This window comes from Oreochromis aureus, linkage group 10, assembly GCF_013358895.1.
Source record: "Oreochromis aureus strain Israel breed Guangdong linkage group 10, ZZ_aureus, whole genome shotgun sequence".
Lineage (NCBI taxonomy): Eukaryota > Metazoa > Chordata > Actinopteri > Cichliformes > Cichlidae > Oreochromis > Oreochromis aureus.
The window spans coordinates 10,906,448-10,922,583 of NC_052951.1; the positions used below are offsets into that span (position 1 = coordinate 10,906,448).

The window sequence follows — 16,136 nt, forward strand, 5'->3', positions numbered from 1 at the left end:
AGCAATTTCAGTAGGCTGTCAGTGTGTCTGACGACAAGACGGTATATGCTGTTCCAAATAATGTCAAAAGTAATCACAGGACACTGAGACCTCAAAACTCTGCCAACAGTGTGAGTGTGTAGAGTCTGGACAATCGCTACTAAAGCACAGGAACACGAGGAGAAAAAAGGGGGGAGACATACAGCTTGGTTGAATGTCATTATGTAGTTGCTGTGAACAAAGCCTATTAGAAAACTGTATTTGAGTATAATTATTTGTATCTGTCTTTTATACATTTCTCATCAACGTACGCTACAGTAAATTTGGTGGATGACTTTATATATAGATATTAGGTTACACTATGATGTACAGCTATTCACATGCCGTATTCTAATAAAACAGCAATGCCAAAATGTCCATTTCCATGTCGCTCATTTCCTGCCTGTTGAGGGTCAGCATTTTTTGTCCATCTGTGAAGAGTTGTCACAGAAAAACGATGTTTCTTCCGAAGATGTGCTGGAAGAGAAAAAATAAAACTCTGAAGGATGATGGGGACACTGAGTGGTGCATTAGACTGAGGGATAGGAGACGAACTGCCTCATTTAGAAGCTGTTGAAAAACAGCTGCATTTAGAAGTAGTTCCAGAGACATTCAGCCAACCTCTCTAAAGGCACCAGAATAACTAAATACCAATACTGATGTGGAAAGAGCTTCTACTGGAGAGGCAGCAAAGAGAGGATTAAAGCCTTTCATTAATGTCTGCACCTTCAGAATACTAACATTTCAAATTATAGAGCTCTGGATGCCTATTAGATTACATAACAAAATGAAGCTGACAGAGTTGGTCTCCACAGAGAGACATCATCACTTCTGAAAATGTCACTGTAGCTATAGAACATTTAAAATTCACAAGTTGTGATTCCTCAGAGAGAGAGGGGGAGAGAAAAAAGACACAACCCAAAACACTGAGTGTGGGTCTAAGCTGGCTCTGGGGCTCATTTGTAGAGTCTGAAAGGTTTGCCAGGTTATCACTTGTTTAAATAATGATTCAGACAGAAAACAGAGAAACAACAAGGCTTCAAGTTGGCATTTTCCCCTCTGTTTGAAGAGGACAGATCATTCTCCGCTGTCACCATGGAAACTAAACTGTATTAGAAATTCCTGTTGACTCACTCTGAAGCTGAAAACACAGAAAAATCCAATAGAAGTTGATGCACATGCCTGGCAGCACTGCTTCACTGCCCAGTGCATTTATATTTATTACATCCACTACATACATACCACTTTCATATAAGCAGTTATGACACCTGCTTACACCAAGACACAGACACTCACACGCGGGCATATATACAACATTCGCACACACACTAAACCCGCTCACTCACAGCACATGCATCTGTTTCTCGTTCCCTCTCATCCCACGATTCACACTGTTTCACACTCATCATCTCGGGCTCTTCCTTTTTTCAGCACCCTCCACCACCATAATTGTCTCAACTCCTTTCCCCTCTCTCCTACGTCTGTGCACCTCTCAGCCAGGCGTTACCATGGAAACTGGCTAACAACTGATGGGCTTGAAAACGTCAGGATTGGCATGCACAATTGGCAAGCGCGCGCACGCTCGGAGGTGCATGCACAAACACACACATACATATTGTGCACATTCATTATTATACAATTCTAGCTTGGTGCATGTTATTCTGGCTCTATAGGCATGCATGCATAAGGAAAGGATAGGTATGGTGAAGGGGTGCACATTAAATTTAAAGGGGGGTTTAATTTAAGAAAAATTAAAGAAAGAAAGAGAAGAATAAAAAATACGTAGTTACTGACTGTCCCTTTTTTGAATGAACACTCGGATTCCTGTAAAATGCATAATGATTTTGGTTTGACATTTATCATAAACACTCTGCGCATGCAGTGAGACCTTTTTATATGTTTGAAAACTCAAAACAACAAATGAAAATGTAAGCTATTTCCAGCTGCTCCCTTAGACACAAGAAGTTACCACAGTGGGTACCTCTGCATGTTTGATTTGGAGGATGTTCACACCGGATGCCCTTCCTGACATAAGCCCCCCGCCCATGAAATGTATGAAAATTAACAAATCAATCAACCAGATTTATCACTGCATATCATGGATGTATTACAAAATTAACACAATGTTTTTGCATTTTTTTCTGAAGTCCTAAGTTTGTGGAAGGAGCAGATGTGCTGTCTTAGCAGTCTCTTTTTGTTTCCAAGGATGTGTCAAACCTGTTCACACTTATGTTTTTATTTGGACTGTGCATCGTCTGTCCAGACAGAGACACGAGCGTGACTCACTCTGTCAGCTGCTGTCTCACTTATATAAATACCCACCGCTTTCATCAAACTAACTACTAACTTCATTTTCAGTGACTGGCCTTAGAAAGTCATGACTTGGCTGATGTTGCCTTCCCCTCTTCACTGCTATGTGAGACTGCTTTAAGACGAGTCTGAAAGTTCCCGAGTCACGTTTAAGGCCGCTTTATAAACAGAGTATTACTCGCTTGCAACAGACTTTTTAATCAGCCACGTCTGCTCATATCTAATTTTAATTTTCAATTTTCAGATCAAATTGAATATCTTAAATGGATGAAGCCCTCAGGCTGAGAGTTTTTTTTTTCTTTTGGTAATGAGAATGGCAGTCTAATTTTAATCCTGATGACTACTGTAATGCTGATAGTGTAGTTTAACACCTGAAACATCTATATAGCATTTAATTACACAGGGAAAGCAACTTTTCACAGATTATACTGAATCAAAGTGACAATCATTTACAGAATAATTTGGTGCTAAGGGGAGTGAAGAATGACAAAGTCTTTACCCACACATGTCAGTTGTCATTATATTCATTAAAGATGGCAGTGTGTTTGGATGGCATCATGTCAAAGAAATCATGAGCTGATATAATGTAATGTAATAATGCCATGAGATGGTTTGTGACGTCCTGATTTAAAGAGTTAAGCATTTAGTTCTTATTAAAACTGAACACCTAATCTAAGGGCTGACTACTCATTTTGTATAGAGACTTGTCAGTCACAAGTGTGATGATGACTTGCAAAGTAGACATCGTATTGTATTAAATAATGCTTGGAACAATAGAGTGTATATAAAAGATGGAGATGTGTCATTAATATCTAGTAGTCTTGGCTAAATCCAAACATTGTATTTACATTCGAACTCCAGGTTGAATGACCATAAACAACTATATTATACAAAATGGTGTTGACCAGAAGTTAAAACAGGTGGGATTTAGGATTTAGCTAATTGCAGTAGTTTGCTGGTAGTCCTCAGTCACACTGACCTAGAAAATGGTCAGGAACCCCTTGGCAACCCCCGGTCACTGGGGACAAAAAGTGTATTTCCCAAAAGGATGGGGAGCAGTTGCTGGAGACAGCTGGCAGTCGCTAGGGGAAATCTGTTCTGCACCTTGTGGTGGTCCCTGTGGTTATTATCAGATTAGCAGATTGCTGGAGTCACCCACAGTTTGCATGGAAGATGCCAATTTGTCTGCACACGCCAACTATTTGCCTCTCTGTGCCTGTGCGACAGACCTAGCTGACATATATAAAGTAATTAAAGTAGTTTAATTACCTTTTGTCATTTATTGTGTGGCTAACTACTGCAACAACAACAGAAAAGGAAATAAAAGATATTTGGCTGGTTTTTAATGTTCTGAATCTGAATTTATAAGCCACTATATTAGGTGTCAGCCATATTTATTACTGATATATATTAATAAGAAGCGGCTTGGTGCAATAAACACCTGAACTTACTGACTTCAAAGCTAATGCTTACATTCCAGCTGAGATTTGTCATTTTGTTGGTTTATGTATGATGTGTGAACACTTTTTGCAGTTGACTACAGTTACTTTTTAAAGTTATATTTTGTTATTATTTTGTGTCACATGCACAGGTAGCTGTGGTGTAATCCAGCCTTATAATTACCATATGAACAAAATATGTAATAAAATTTTAAAAAGAAGAAAAACAAAAATAACAGAGGAAAACAACACACACAGTACATGCTGCACATGCACACAAATATTCACATATCCTATAAAAAGCTAAGAAGCTTATGTAATAATTCAGCATGAGTCTAGCCACCGTGTAGACACGCATTCACAGTATAGAAGCCCGTTCCTAATTAGCACTTAGCATTTGAAAAACAACACAAAATAGCTTGTGTAGGCGAGGCCAGAGGCCAACTGTACTGTAAATGGGTTTAAAAGGTGAAAAACGAAGGTGTGCATCAGCAGAGTGCTCTGTCATCTGTACGCGCACGCCTCACTGCATGTGAGAAAAACATCATTTTCTAGTGTAAATGCAGGGTGATTTATAATGGAATAGGTCAAATATAATACGAACATTATTTTTAGACGAATCTGCATCGCTGCCTAATAGAATAGACGTCTCAATCTGTTTTTAAAAAGGACAACAAACAAGCTCAAGCATTAAAGCACCATATAAACCAAACTGCTGATCATCGCACAGTCATGAAAGATTTTGAGATTGCCTAAACAAAAAAAAAAACTCTTCTCAAACTGATGCACCAGTTCAGCAATAATGTGGCCACCTGTCACCTCCACAGCAAAAGAAGTTACTGTAATGCAAAACCTCAAGAAGAAATTATTGCTTTAATGCTGACAGAGGCCATTTCAGCAGCTTCTGATTGCATTTACTGGTACTAATATCTGCTGTGTACTTGTTGTTCCTTTAGAATAATTTGAAACAGAGCGAGCTCAGAGATGAAGCCTAACAAATGTTTAAAAAGCCTAGAGGCTTGGCGAACATCTGCTATTGTAGCTTGGAAGCCTGGAAAGGGAATCCATTTGAACAAGATGATAACAGGTTCTAAAAGGTTAGCAGAATGCGATACAGCTAAAAACAGACATGTTCATAGCAAGTGGCTCCTAATAGCTGCTGTGGTTTTACTACTAAAAATTACACTCCCAGGCCACTTCATTAGGTACACATCTACAACTGCGCATCAACACAAATATCTCATCAACCAATCACTTGGCCCCAATTAAGTGCATTTAGACATGATTAAGAAGAGCTGGTGAAATTCAAACTGAGCATTGGAATGGTGAAGAAAGGTTGTTGGTGACAGACGGGCTGGTCTGAGTATTTTAGCACTGATCTGCTTTGATTTTCCCCACACAATCATCTCCGTGGTTTGCAAACAATGGTCAGAAAATCTCCAGCGAGCAGCAATTCTCCGGAAGAAAATGTGGAGGAAGGTCTGAGAAGAAGGGCCAGATTGATGCAAATGGACTACAGCAGCAGAAGATCACACCGAGCACCACTCCGTTCAGTTGAGAACAGGAAACAGAGGCTACAGTTTACACAGGCTGATCAAAGGTGAACAGAAGATTGCAAAAACATTGGAAAAATGTTGTCTTGTCTGAAGAGTCTGGATTTCTGCTGCTACACTTGGATTGTAGCATCTGAATTTGGTGTGAAACAATGTGGATCCACTCTGGTGGTGGTGGGGGGTTCATGGCGCACAGCCTCCTTGGGTATTGTTGCCGACCATGTCCATCCTCTTATGACCGCAGTGCACCAATCTTCTGAAGGCTACTTCTATGCTGCAACGTCACAGAGCCAAGATCATGTCAAACTGGTTTCTTGAATGTGACAATGAGTTCACTGTGCTTGAATGGCCTCCACAATTACCAAACTCAGGCCAATACAGAACCTTTGGGACCCAGTACAAGGAAGGCATATTTGACAAAGTGTCCAGTGAGTGTATGTGTCACATTTTCACATGAGAATTTTCACAAAAGATTGGGCTTGACTTCTACATACATAATGCGACGATGTAAAACATCATCACGTTTTATCTTCATATTTCGAATACTTGGTGTTTTGTAGTTGTTTATTTTCAATGTAGTATGCTGCAGCACTACATTTAAAAAAACAAAAAACAACAACAAAACAAGACAGTGTAAAAAACGCTTTTACGCACACTTTCTTTGAACAAAGGCACTGATTTTTATGGGTTTGTTTCTACCGTCCAATCAGTATTTAAGTCATATTTGCTTTTTCAAAGAGATCTGGAGCGCAGACTGACTTCACGGTCAAAATGCAAAGATTTAAACACTAGTCATCTTTGTTTCACTGAAAATAGATTTACATGAAATTATTGCTAGGTTTGTGTTCAATAAGTTGTATGGCAGTTCAGATCCCTCTCCTCCACATCTTCTTTTCTTCTTAGTATATATAAGGGAAAATCCTGTAAGGCACCCGTCGGCAGTATGTGTCCCAAGCCAGCCCGTATTTGGCTCTACACTGTCTCTCATCACGGGCCTCTCGGTGAATCAGTAAAACGGTGAAGTATATGACGTAGAAATAAGGCAGAAGATGCGAGAATCCTATAAATAAAGAGGCACATAAGACAAAAAACACAAGACAATATTATATGATTCAGTAATGAATGGTGAAAAAAAACTAGTACCTTCGTTTGCCACTGACATCAGCATTTGTGATTTGTATAAAACAAGCTGCAATCAAGTGTACATCCTCCTCTGCAAATAGCAGTTTACTTTCTATTCAGTCTTTATTGTACAAAAGCCCTGCAGTGAATACCAGTCTGATTAAGCTCTTAACAGTAATCTGTTTTTTGAGACTGCACTTAGTGTTTCAGAGCAGTACCCCTTGTCCCTTTAGTCAGCGCTTCCTCAGTCCAGGTTTACAGGGGACCACTGAGCTTGTTTGTTAGGGCAGCTTTCATCTGTCATCACTTTTTTGGGGGGAGTGCATAATTTTGCAGTTTGTGACTTGTGCTACAGCGATAAAAAAGGATAAAAAGCAGAAACTAAAGAATGCATCTCAATTACAAAAGCAGAGAGACAAATGAGTCACATAATGTTGAATACCAATGAGAGAGTGTCAGCTATACAAAAGTCTGACAGTCACTATTTCAGGAAGTGGGTTTTTGAGAGAATAGGGCAATTTACAGAAGAACAAAGAGAACAGTCTCCTGCTGCCTTTGTTGGAAGCACACCAGTTGCAAATGTAATGCAAATACTTCATAAGGACATGGAGGTAGTCTGAAAAAAAATCACAGTGCACAAGGCCATTAATACCTTATATAACCAAAACCACATCAAAATGTACTGAGAGCCCAGAAAATGTGGCATTAAATGCTTAGTTAGATTGAGGCTGTTTTCCATCTGGTATTTACTCCCAAAAAAGAAAAAAGAAAAACAATAGCTGCTCAGTGAGGAGGGGTAAAATTCAGATAAAGAAAACCTCTGAATTTTCAACAAAACTGTTACAAATTTACTAGAAAACAACTCCCCAGGGAACAGGTCTTAACTGTTGTTTGTTCCTTATGTCCTGAGCAACAGTTCAGGGTACCCTGCCATTAAGACTCCATCGTGGGCACCGAACAGGTGAGACCAGGTGGGGGTTGATCAGGATGAATGACCTGCCTGATCTGAACCAGAGTGTTGTTTATCTATTGGACTTCTGTGCTAAGTACAGTTTGTCAAAAACAAACACCATGTTTAAGAAGAAGGGTGTTCATAAGCGGGGTCCTGGACAGGTCTCGTGTGCTCAAATGTATAGTGAGGACCATTTTGCAGAGCCCCCAGCCTGTGAGTGAGATTTTCATCCCAACTTCCAGCAGAACCTCTGAAGCATTCAAAGGAAGGTTGGGTTAAAAAAAGAAACATGTTTAACGCCTGAGGCGCCTGCACGAATCTGCAGCTGCAAAGTGGCTGGTGTCAGTTCTGGCAGCAATGCCCGAACTGGGTGGTGAAGCCGTCAAGCTGAAGGAGTCCAATCAGGCTTGGTTAGCCTGTTTGACTCAGCTAGCAGCTGACAAGTACCAGCAAGCCAAGCAGAGTGCAGCCTTGTTAGTAGCTGAAGGAAGGTCACGGAGGACTGGGTGAAACCAAGAAACAAGACTTTTGGACAGCCTTGAAACGAATCAGACATACTGTCATGTGACTTAGAATGGGAAAGCAGCTGACCTCAACTTAATATAACCAGCAGTGGAAGGAATACTTCCACTGAGGACTCACTCAATCGTATTGTCACACCCAGAGGAAGAGAAGAAGTGAGGGGGATGACCGGCCCATCACTGGGGGTGAGGTCCCTGAGGTAGTTTAACAGCTCCTTGGTCACAGAGCCCCTGGGGTGGATCAGATTCTCTAGAAGTATCTTAAGGCTCTTGATGTTCTCCAGGACCAATTACACAATGATCACACTTTTAAGCCTCGCTGGAAATATTAAGCTACTAGATGTACTAGAGAAGAAGTTTGTCCACATTGGTCCTCCTGCAGCTCAGTTAAAGAAGTTGTATGTAGTGTATGTAGTAAAATCTAGTTTTCGTCCTGGTTGTGGAATACTGGACTGCTTCTTTATCCTGTTGAGCATGTTTGAGGGTGTGTGGGAGTTTGCACAACCAGTCATGTTCTTTGTGGACTTGAAGAAGGGATCTAACTGTAACCCTCAGTGGATCCTCTGGTATGTGCTTCAGGAGTGTGGGGTATCTGACCCATTGCTATGATCCATTTGGCCCTCATCTGCAGTGAGAGCTTGGACTTACTGGCAATTATTTGCTCCTGGTGGGTGTTGGACTTGGCCAGGTTTTCATGGTTTAGTTTGAAATATTTGGAAATCCTTGGATCAGTAACCCATACAAAACGCTATTTAAAGACCAAAAACACATCTTTCCAATCATATTATAAAGGTAGATAAACTCAAAGTTGGAGCATGCCGCAAACACTCCCCTACTGGTCATAGATCTGTAAATGTCTACTTGTGTGACACACCCATTCATTCTCCCTCCCCTGTTTCTTCTGTTTGTCAGCCTTTCTCAAAGCTATCAGTTGGATATGCCAGGCTCGCGAGTCACCCCTGATCCGATAAAGGTTCCTCAAAACGCAGCTTGTTGCTTCATTATCAATAAATGTTTCTCATTTGAATTTGGAGTTGGGGTCCTTGCTGCTAAATACGAACTTAAAGATTTGTTTAAAAGACCATTTCAAGGTATAATCACACCAAAAATGAAAGATTATGAGTTTTGCTAAGAGTTACTTTGTCTGCACATCCATGTGTGCATCCTGGCATTAGTGACATTCATAACGAGGAGGTCAACACTTTCATACATACATCCAAGTAAAGTTTCCGAGAAAAAAAAAGAACCTGGATTTCACAGTGGATCATTAACACAAGCAGCCATCATTATCCATTCTAAAAATAAACAAGGCTGAAGATGATTAATACTCAGCCTGACATTAATCTCTTATCCATGACTTCACCCACATATGCTAAAACAACTGTTATGTCAGCGTGGCCTTCTTTTCTAGCAAAAAAAAAGGAAAAAAAAAGGGCAGTGGGCTTTTAAGATGTCTTACCACACGGAAGGGACCAGGCGAGGGCCATGAGGAGGTCACCAAGGTAATTGGGATGACGAACGAGACCCCACCAGCCGGACACCAGCAGCCGCTTCCCTGTTGCTGTGGCAATGGTCTCCAGTCCTGTAGGGAGTCGTAAAACACACCGATATTTCTGAATAAGATTTACCAACTCTCTGTCTCCCTCCCCACTTTGATGTGAGGAGGAAATCAAAAAAAAACAAGACTTTATCTGAATGCGTTAAAAGATAAAAAAGGAGGGAGACAAACTGACTAGCGACACTTGGATGAGTGGGGTCCCGCCTGAACTGATTCTTCTGTGAGTTGGATTGTCTGAAAATGTAATATCCAATACCTGATGGTAAAACCCCCCAAAAACCAAAACAAAACAAAAAATAGGTTCATTATTCATTTTCAGCCACTTTTCAGCAGAACAGCAGAAAACAGCTGACAAGCGATTACCATTCAGTGCTATTATGACTGCAGCCTTGAGTGAACTTAGGGTCTGGGGGTGCACAACCAGGAAGGCTGCCTGCAGGCCGTACGTGAAGGGTACCCAGGCCAGATCACCGAAGACCAGCATGAAACCAAAACCATCGTGCACAATGTCCATGGTGGTCAGGACAGCCTCCTGTTACAGCAAAATGAAGCAGACATTAAATAAAAGCAGCGATCAAATAAAGTTAAAAAAAAAAAGCGTGACTCTCACCTCATTCCACAGAGCGTCCGCCACATACAGCAGCTGGAAACTGTTGACCAGAATCATGGCAAGGGAGGGGGACCCTCGGAGCTCCACCTCCTTCATCAGCATGCCGAGGTTAATGACCACCTGAGGGGGTCGTGAAAAATGATTAACACAAGTGGGGCTGCGTGTGTTCATTTGCACAGGCAGACAAATTCCTTCTGTGATCATGAGATTGCCAACTAAAATAAATGGATGCTGTCATTATCCTACTCTTTATTTTGTAGTAAATAAAAAGCTTCTTTTGGCTGGTCTCTTATTCTCATGTGGATGGATCCACATATGCAATTTTTACAGATGATGCCCTACCTGATGCTACCCTCCCAGGGATTTTCATCTCCTCCCAAACTCAAACAGGGGCTCTTTCATGTGTTAGGCAAATCAACCACTAAACTACAGAGCCACTGTTTTTAGGATTAATAATCTGCCAAATAATGTCTCACTTAATCGAGTCTTTTGATTGTGAGTGAAATATAAGACAAATGTCACATTTTCTGTCTTTCTAAATAAGAAAATTCCTCCTGTGATGAAGTGATTATAAACATACAGTAAAAACTGTATTTAAGTACATCTAATCTAATCTAATATGAAACAGCATAGACTTCATTAAAAGTCAAGTCTCAGCCTTATCCATCCATGAGATCATTTGCAGGTCTTGTTCCAGTTTTCTTGAGTGAAAATTAAGAATGAATCTAACTTTTGGCAAACCGGCCATGTCGTCAAACAAGTCCTTGATATCTTCTTCACCTCCTCTGAATCACCTCAATCTGAATGACAGCTTGCAGTCAAATCTGGGTCACATGTGAGGTCTTTTGCGCAAATGTCCAATTTACATTTTAACCATTTGTGATTCAGGGCGATGTGTTTAACCGTATCTCACACGGAGTCTTTTCAGTGCTCGAATGAAAGCCCAGACTAGGCGCTGTGATCCATCATTTTATGTCAAATGGAATGAGCTGGAGTGCAGAGTCTAGAGAACAAAAAAATGTGCAAATAATTACAGCGTACACGCCAATCAATTGTCTGCCATTTGGACTAATCGAATGAATGATTAATAAATGTATTATCACACTCCAAATGCGTTCTGAGTGAAGGATACTCTGCAGCTGCATTCATTCCCCAGACTGTTGTCATTTATGTTCCCAGTGGGAAAAAAATCCATACATCGTGTACATTTTTCCGACTTGATGACACACGAGAATGCAGAAACAAAATAAATATTTCACACTCGAGCTATAAACACTCCCATAACTCAAACTGAGTTATTAAATATGAAGCTGATTTATATCTAAGAAGTAATATTTGGCACTATTATACCAAAGTACAAGGAATCCATTAAATTATTAAGAAAGCCCATTGTGCTTTAGTATTTGAGACTTTATCAGTAACTGTAAAATGCTGAACGCTAAAAGAAAGTAGTTTGGACGTTGAACAGGAAATGAAAATATCCCACACAGTGTCTGTAGCCAGTTGGTGGAGGCTTTTTCTGGGCTCTCCCACGCACGTGGCTTTAAAACATTCACATGTGCAAAGGTTTTTCCTTTGTACACTGTAAATACCAAAGGAAAACGGCTCCTCGCATCAGTGCTTTACGGAGACGCTTTAACCTTCTGCTGTCTCGGTGCTGCCGTTTTTGTGACCGGCGATGACATTGAGAACCTCATGGTCATTTTAGGGATCTTGTTTGAGGTTCTACAGCACATTTAGTCTAATTTAGTCTGATGACTCAGACACGGATAGCTGCACGCTCCCCAGTCCTCCAGCAAATGTCTTACTGTGTCAGGTCATCAGGGAGAAAAGCTTTTGATTGTGACTGTGTCAAACTCACAGACTGCAAATTATTATGGAAGCTCAGAGGAGAGCAATACCGCCACCTGTTGGTCATGTTGGGCTCTTGGACAGAAATGACCATTAATGTTATTTAATGCATTTAACGTGAATCTGAAGGTGTTTTGCACACTTACAAATACATCCGGGTAAGACTTTATTATCTTGCCGGGCCTTTCTGTGCAGAGTCATGCTCTCCCTGCGGCTGTGTCGATTCTGTCCGAGTACTCTGACTTCCTCACAGAATCCAAAGACATGTTGTTAATGGGGTTAGCTTAACGTGAACGTTTGTTTGTCTCTGTGTTAACGCTGAGACATAGTGGTGACCTGTCCAGGGTGTACCCTGCCTATAGGGATAGGATAGTGGAGCCACTTAGATAAGTGGAAGAGAATGAATGGATGACCACTAAAGTAAAAAGGATCTTGTCATCTAGTTAGAGACAGTTTTCAAATTTATCTCTTATAGAGTACTGTATCTATAAATCTTTAAAAAAACACTTCTGAACAGTGTTAAGGTGAGCCAAGTAGTTTGCTCCTCTGGGTAAACTCACCCAGCCAATCAGACCCGGTCTGAGCTCGCAGAAATATTTCAGGTCAAAATCTCCAATCCGGGGGTTTAGCTCCCGCCCGATGAAGAAGTCATAGAGCGGGTTTCCTAAATCATATCAAAGAGAAAAATGGGTTAAATCACAAAAATCAAATGCTATAATTACATGCTGACATAAAGGTAGCAGCGTAGCAAGTACAGGAGCGCTATCTTACTTAACAGTTTGTCTCATACATAATGCCTACAAGCTCCTGTTGAGCGTGGCTGTTAGATAATTACCCACAGGAACACCTAAATCCTCCAGCAAACAATACAACAAGCCTGTGGATGCACTGAATGCTGCCAGCTGCTGGGTTTAAACCGTGTTTTAGCATGGATTGAACCTTTATTAATGATCCTCAACATCTCACCTGTGTTTCCCCCCAAAGCAAGCGCATAGGAAGGAGCCCAGAAGGAGCGGATGTAGAGGTAGATGGAGAACAGGAACGAAACAGCTATTGCACATACTGCCAAAGGCAACAGCAGCTCAAACAGATACCCCAGAGGAGCCCCAAGCCCCAGTAACAACATCAGGAACACACCGCTGATGCACAGGCCATGAAAACCTGAGGGAGGGAAACAAACAACACTAAATGTTGTCGCCTGGAGGAGCGAGATGAGCAGGCTGACAGAGGCTTGCATGGAGAAAAAGGTAAAAGTTGGAAGAGCTGAGAAATATGTAACTTCAACTTTTAGATCAGACCGGTGGATTTTAGATTTTCTTTTTCTTTTTTTTTTAAATCAAATTTACTACAGTCAGCAACACAACTGTGAACAATACATTTGCAGTCAAAACATGTATAATACTAAAGAATAGCTGTGAAACATTGCAGATAGTGCTGCAGGATTAGAAATTATTTCACACTTAGGTTTAACATTTAAATCTGTTTCTTGAAGGCGCACAGATTCTGTCCTAAACAGAAATGCTTTCTGCCCTGCTCAACGATACCATTTATGGGATACTTGAGGCGTGTTCCATCTCTGAGCACCAGCCCTTCAGACACCTGCAGGCAATAAGCAGAAAACAACACAAATCATATGCTGCATACCTATTACAGTGTCATAAGGTCAATAACTCAACCCATTCTTTCTCATTTCTCTATTTCTCAACTAATGTTAGCAAACTTTAAAAAAATACCAGCATAACTGTGCAGCTTAGAAAGTTCATCTGTAAAAATGCTGGACTCTAGGCAGAGAGCGCCTATAGCCACAGATGAACTGTATTATACAGGTCGCTGTATTTTATAAACTTTTCAGTATGTAGCAAAGGAGAAGTGTTGAGGCATGTAGCTCTGAAAGAACTCTAATTGCAGAGTACACTCATTTAACCAAGATGATGATCACACTGACTGGAACTTAACAGACAATAATTATCTGCTGATTTATTAGTATTAATTATTACACACAGCATGTTATAAAGCTATGTTTACAGCTTCATTATACACATAAGCTAGATCACAAACCCACAGCAGGTTTCACTGTAAGTTTCACATTGAATTGGGCTGATGAACATGCCGTACCTTTCCTAATGGCATCAAATAGATGACTGCATGCAAAGCAAACCACCCGAGAAGAAGCACGGGGGCCAGCGGGTCCCACAGCTGGTCAGTTGAGGGGAGGGGGGGTGGCCATTGGAACAAACTGGCCTCAGGAGATCGGCTCAAACAGATCAGGAACAGCACCGTTAATGGAAGAAAGACGGGAATGCACACGGCACCTGAAAGATGAATACAATTAAAGAGTCAGACAAAAGCATGATGACAGGTGAGGTGCGTGTTAAGACAGCATGGCTGAGACAACATGTAAAGAAGTGAAACAGCATCCGTGGAGATTTGGCATTGCAGCATATTAATAATGCATATGCAGGTAAACTGTGGTAACTCTAATAACTGCAGAGTAGCAAAACAATTCAGTCAGCTGACTGTAAACATCAGTAGTAACGGATGTGAAATCTGTGGTTAGCTGAACTGGAAAAGCAAGATATGAAGCATCATGCACTTTTCACTTCAGCAATGATGAATCTGACATAGGAGGCTGCCTTGATTCTCGATTAGAGGTGTAATGATGGAGATGATGCTGTGATGCCAGCGATCATTACTACAGTGCAACATCCTACATCCTATTAGTTTTACTGAGGCATCAATCTTATGGTCCACCGAACAACTGCTCAATTTAATAAAACAACACATCTCTTGGCAGTGTCAGCATCATAAATAGCGCATTAGTGTAAACGTTCTTTTGTATGTCAGCTAATAATATCACCACCACTTATTTCTTCCTTTTATAAAATCAGGATCCTCTTAGCTTCTATCTAATTTGTATATAAAAATAGCATTTAGCTGCAGGGAAATGCGATAGCACTGCATTTGCAGACAGCAGCTTGAGCATCAGAGTGCATGAATGAATCAAAGGAAAGAAAAGTTGCTGTTGTTTTTCTAGTTTAGTGCAGCAATGCCCAGCACTGTGATCATGGCAACGTGACATCATGAAGACACACTGCTGTGACTTACCCAGGGTTCCTCCAAATTCCCTCTCTGAGTCATGTGACAGTTTGTGTTTGAGTGCTTGACTGTTTGGTCTCATTATTGTGCTCCTGTTTAAAAAGAAGACAATATATACAATAAGTTAAAAGGTTGTAAAAATGACAACACAAACCCCTCAGAGACTTCATTCTTATTAAGATCTTGAAGCTTGAAGATACTTTTTTTTACCAACTACCAGCAATCAGTAATTATTATCTAAAACCGGAGATTTAAAGAGCATACACACTGCAATACACTTATAACTGATTTATTAAACCCTGTAAACCCACAGAGTCCCTCCTCAGGGTAGACAAACTGAGATTTCCACCAGACTGTACCAACAAGACTGTCAGCGTTTGAACTCTTTCTGTAACAAAGCTGTCAGGAAAGTGAAGTTGACTTCAAAGGCATCTCTCCTCTTTCAGTAAAATCTAAAGCTGAGGGCTTCCGCTTGCAGTAGAGTATTTTTTTTAAATGATTCTATTTGTACTTTTACGCGAGTAGATCCAAGCACTTCTTCTACAGGTGCATACTTGTCGGACTATATTTGATGTAAACCCCTCACACTGAATGGCGAGGCCATAATAATGATGCATTCAAATACTCAAAGGGAATTCTAAATGTGGGTTAATAATCAAACTTGACAAAAAGCAAGAGAAATGGTCAACGAGACTATTAAGGGTCATCAAAAAGTCATTATGGTTCGATTTAAAAACCTTTTTCTTATAAAATTTTAAATTGCTGCTTATTTCTGCACACCCCTGCTGGACTGTTGCGATGGGTGCCATAAATAAATAAGGCAAAGTTCAGGTCAAGCTGCTGTCAGTTCCTGAGCAGTTCTGCTGTGGACAGTGACACACGGGTTGGACCAGTTACCTGTGAACGAACTGAAGGCTTTCCGAAAACACCGCAAACACGAAGAGTGCAAATCTGTAGTCCTGTTTAGCTTCTTACCAGTTCCTGCAAAATGGGATGTTTGCATCAAGGCAGCTCGACAGCGTCCATCCAGCAACCTGCACACGGACACGCCCCCAACTACGTTACCGCAGCACGAAATCCTCCCCGCGCCAATCAGGAGTCTCCGC

General features: G+C 40.9%; 1 protein-coding gene across 2 annotated transcripts; it reads right to left on the reverse strand.

Moving 5' to 3' along the window:
* Window positions 1-5,866: 5,866 nt before the first annotated feature.
* On the reverse strand, window positions 5,867-16,079 carry tm7sf2 (transmembrane 7 superfamily member 2). 2 transcript variants are annotated; one of them, XM_031743498.2, is made up of 11 exons: window positions 16,006-16,079; window positions 15,040-15,122; window positions 14,050-14,246; window positions 13,479-13,533; window positions 12,901-13,095; window positions 12,495-12,598; window positions 10,084-10,203; window positions 9,837-10,005; window positions 9,649-9,729; window positions 9,375-9,497; window positions 5,867-6,380 (listed from the first exon to the last, which is right to left on the reverse strand). In XM_031743498.2, exons 2-11 carry the CDS (start codon window positions 15,110-15,112, stop codon window positions 6,220-6,222), a joined length of 1,278 nt encoding a protein of 425 aa, XP_031599358.1. In that variant the 5' UTR covers window positions 15,113-15,122; window positions 16,006-16,079; the 3' UTR covers window positions 5,867-6,219. The 2 variants fall into 2 exon arrangements, with proteins under 2 accessions (XP_031599358.1, XP_031599350.1); XM_031743490.2 differs by having other exon boundaries at window positions 15,928-16,079.
* Between the last annotated feature and the right edge of the window lie 57 nt (window positions 16,080-16,136).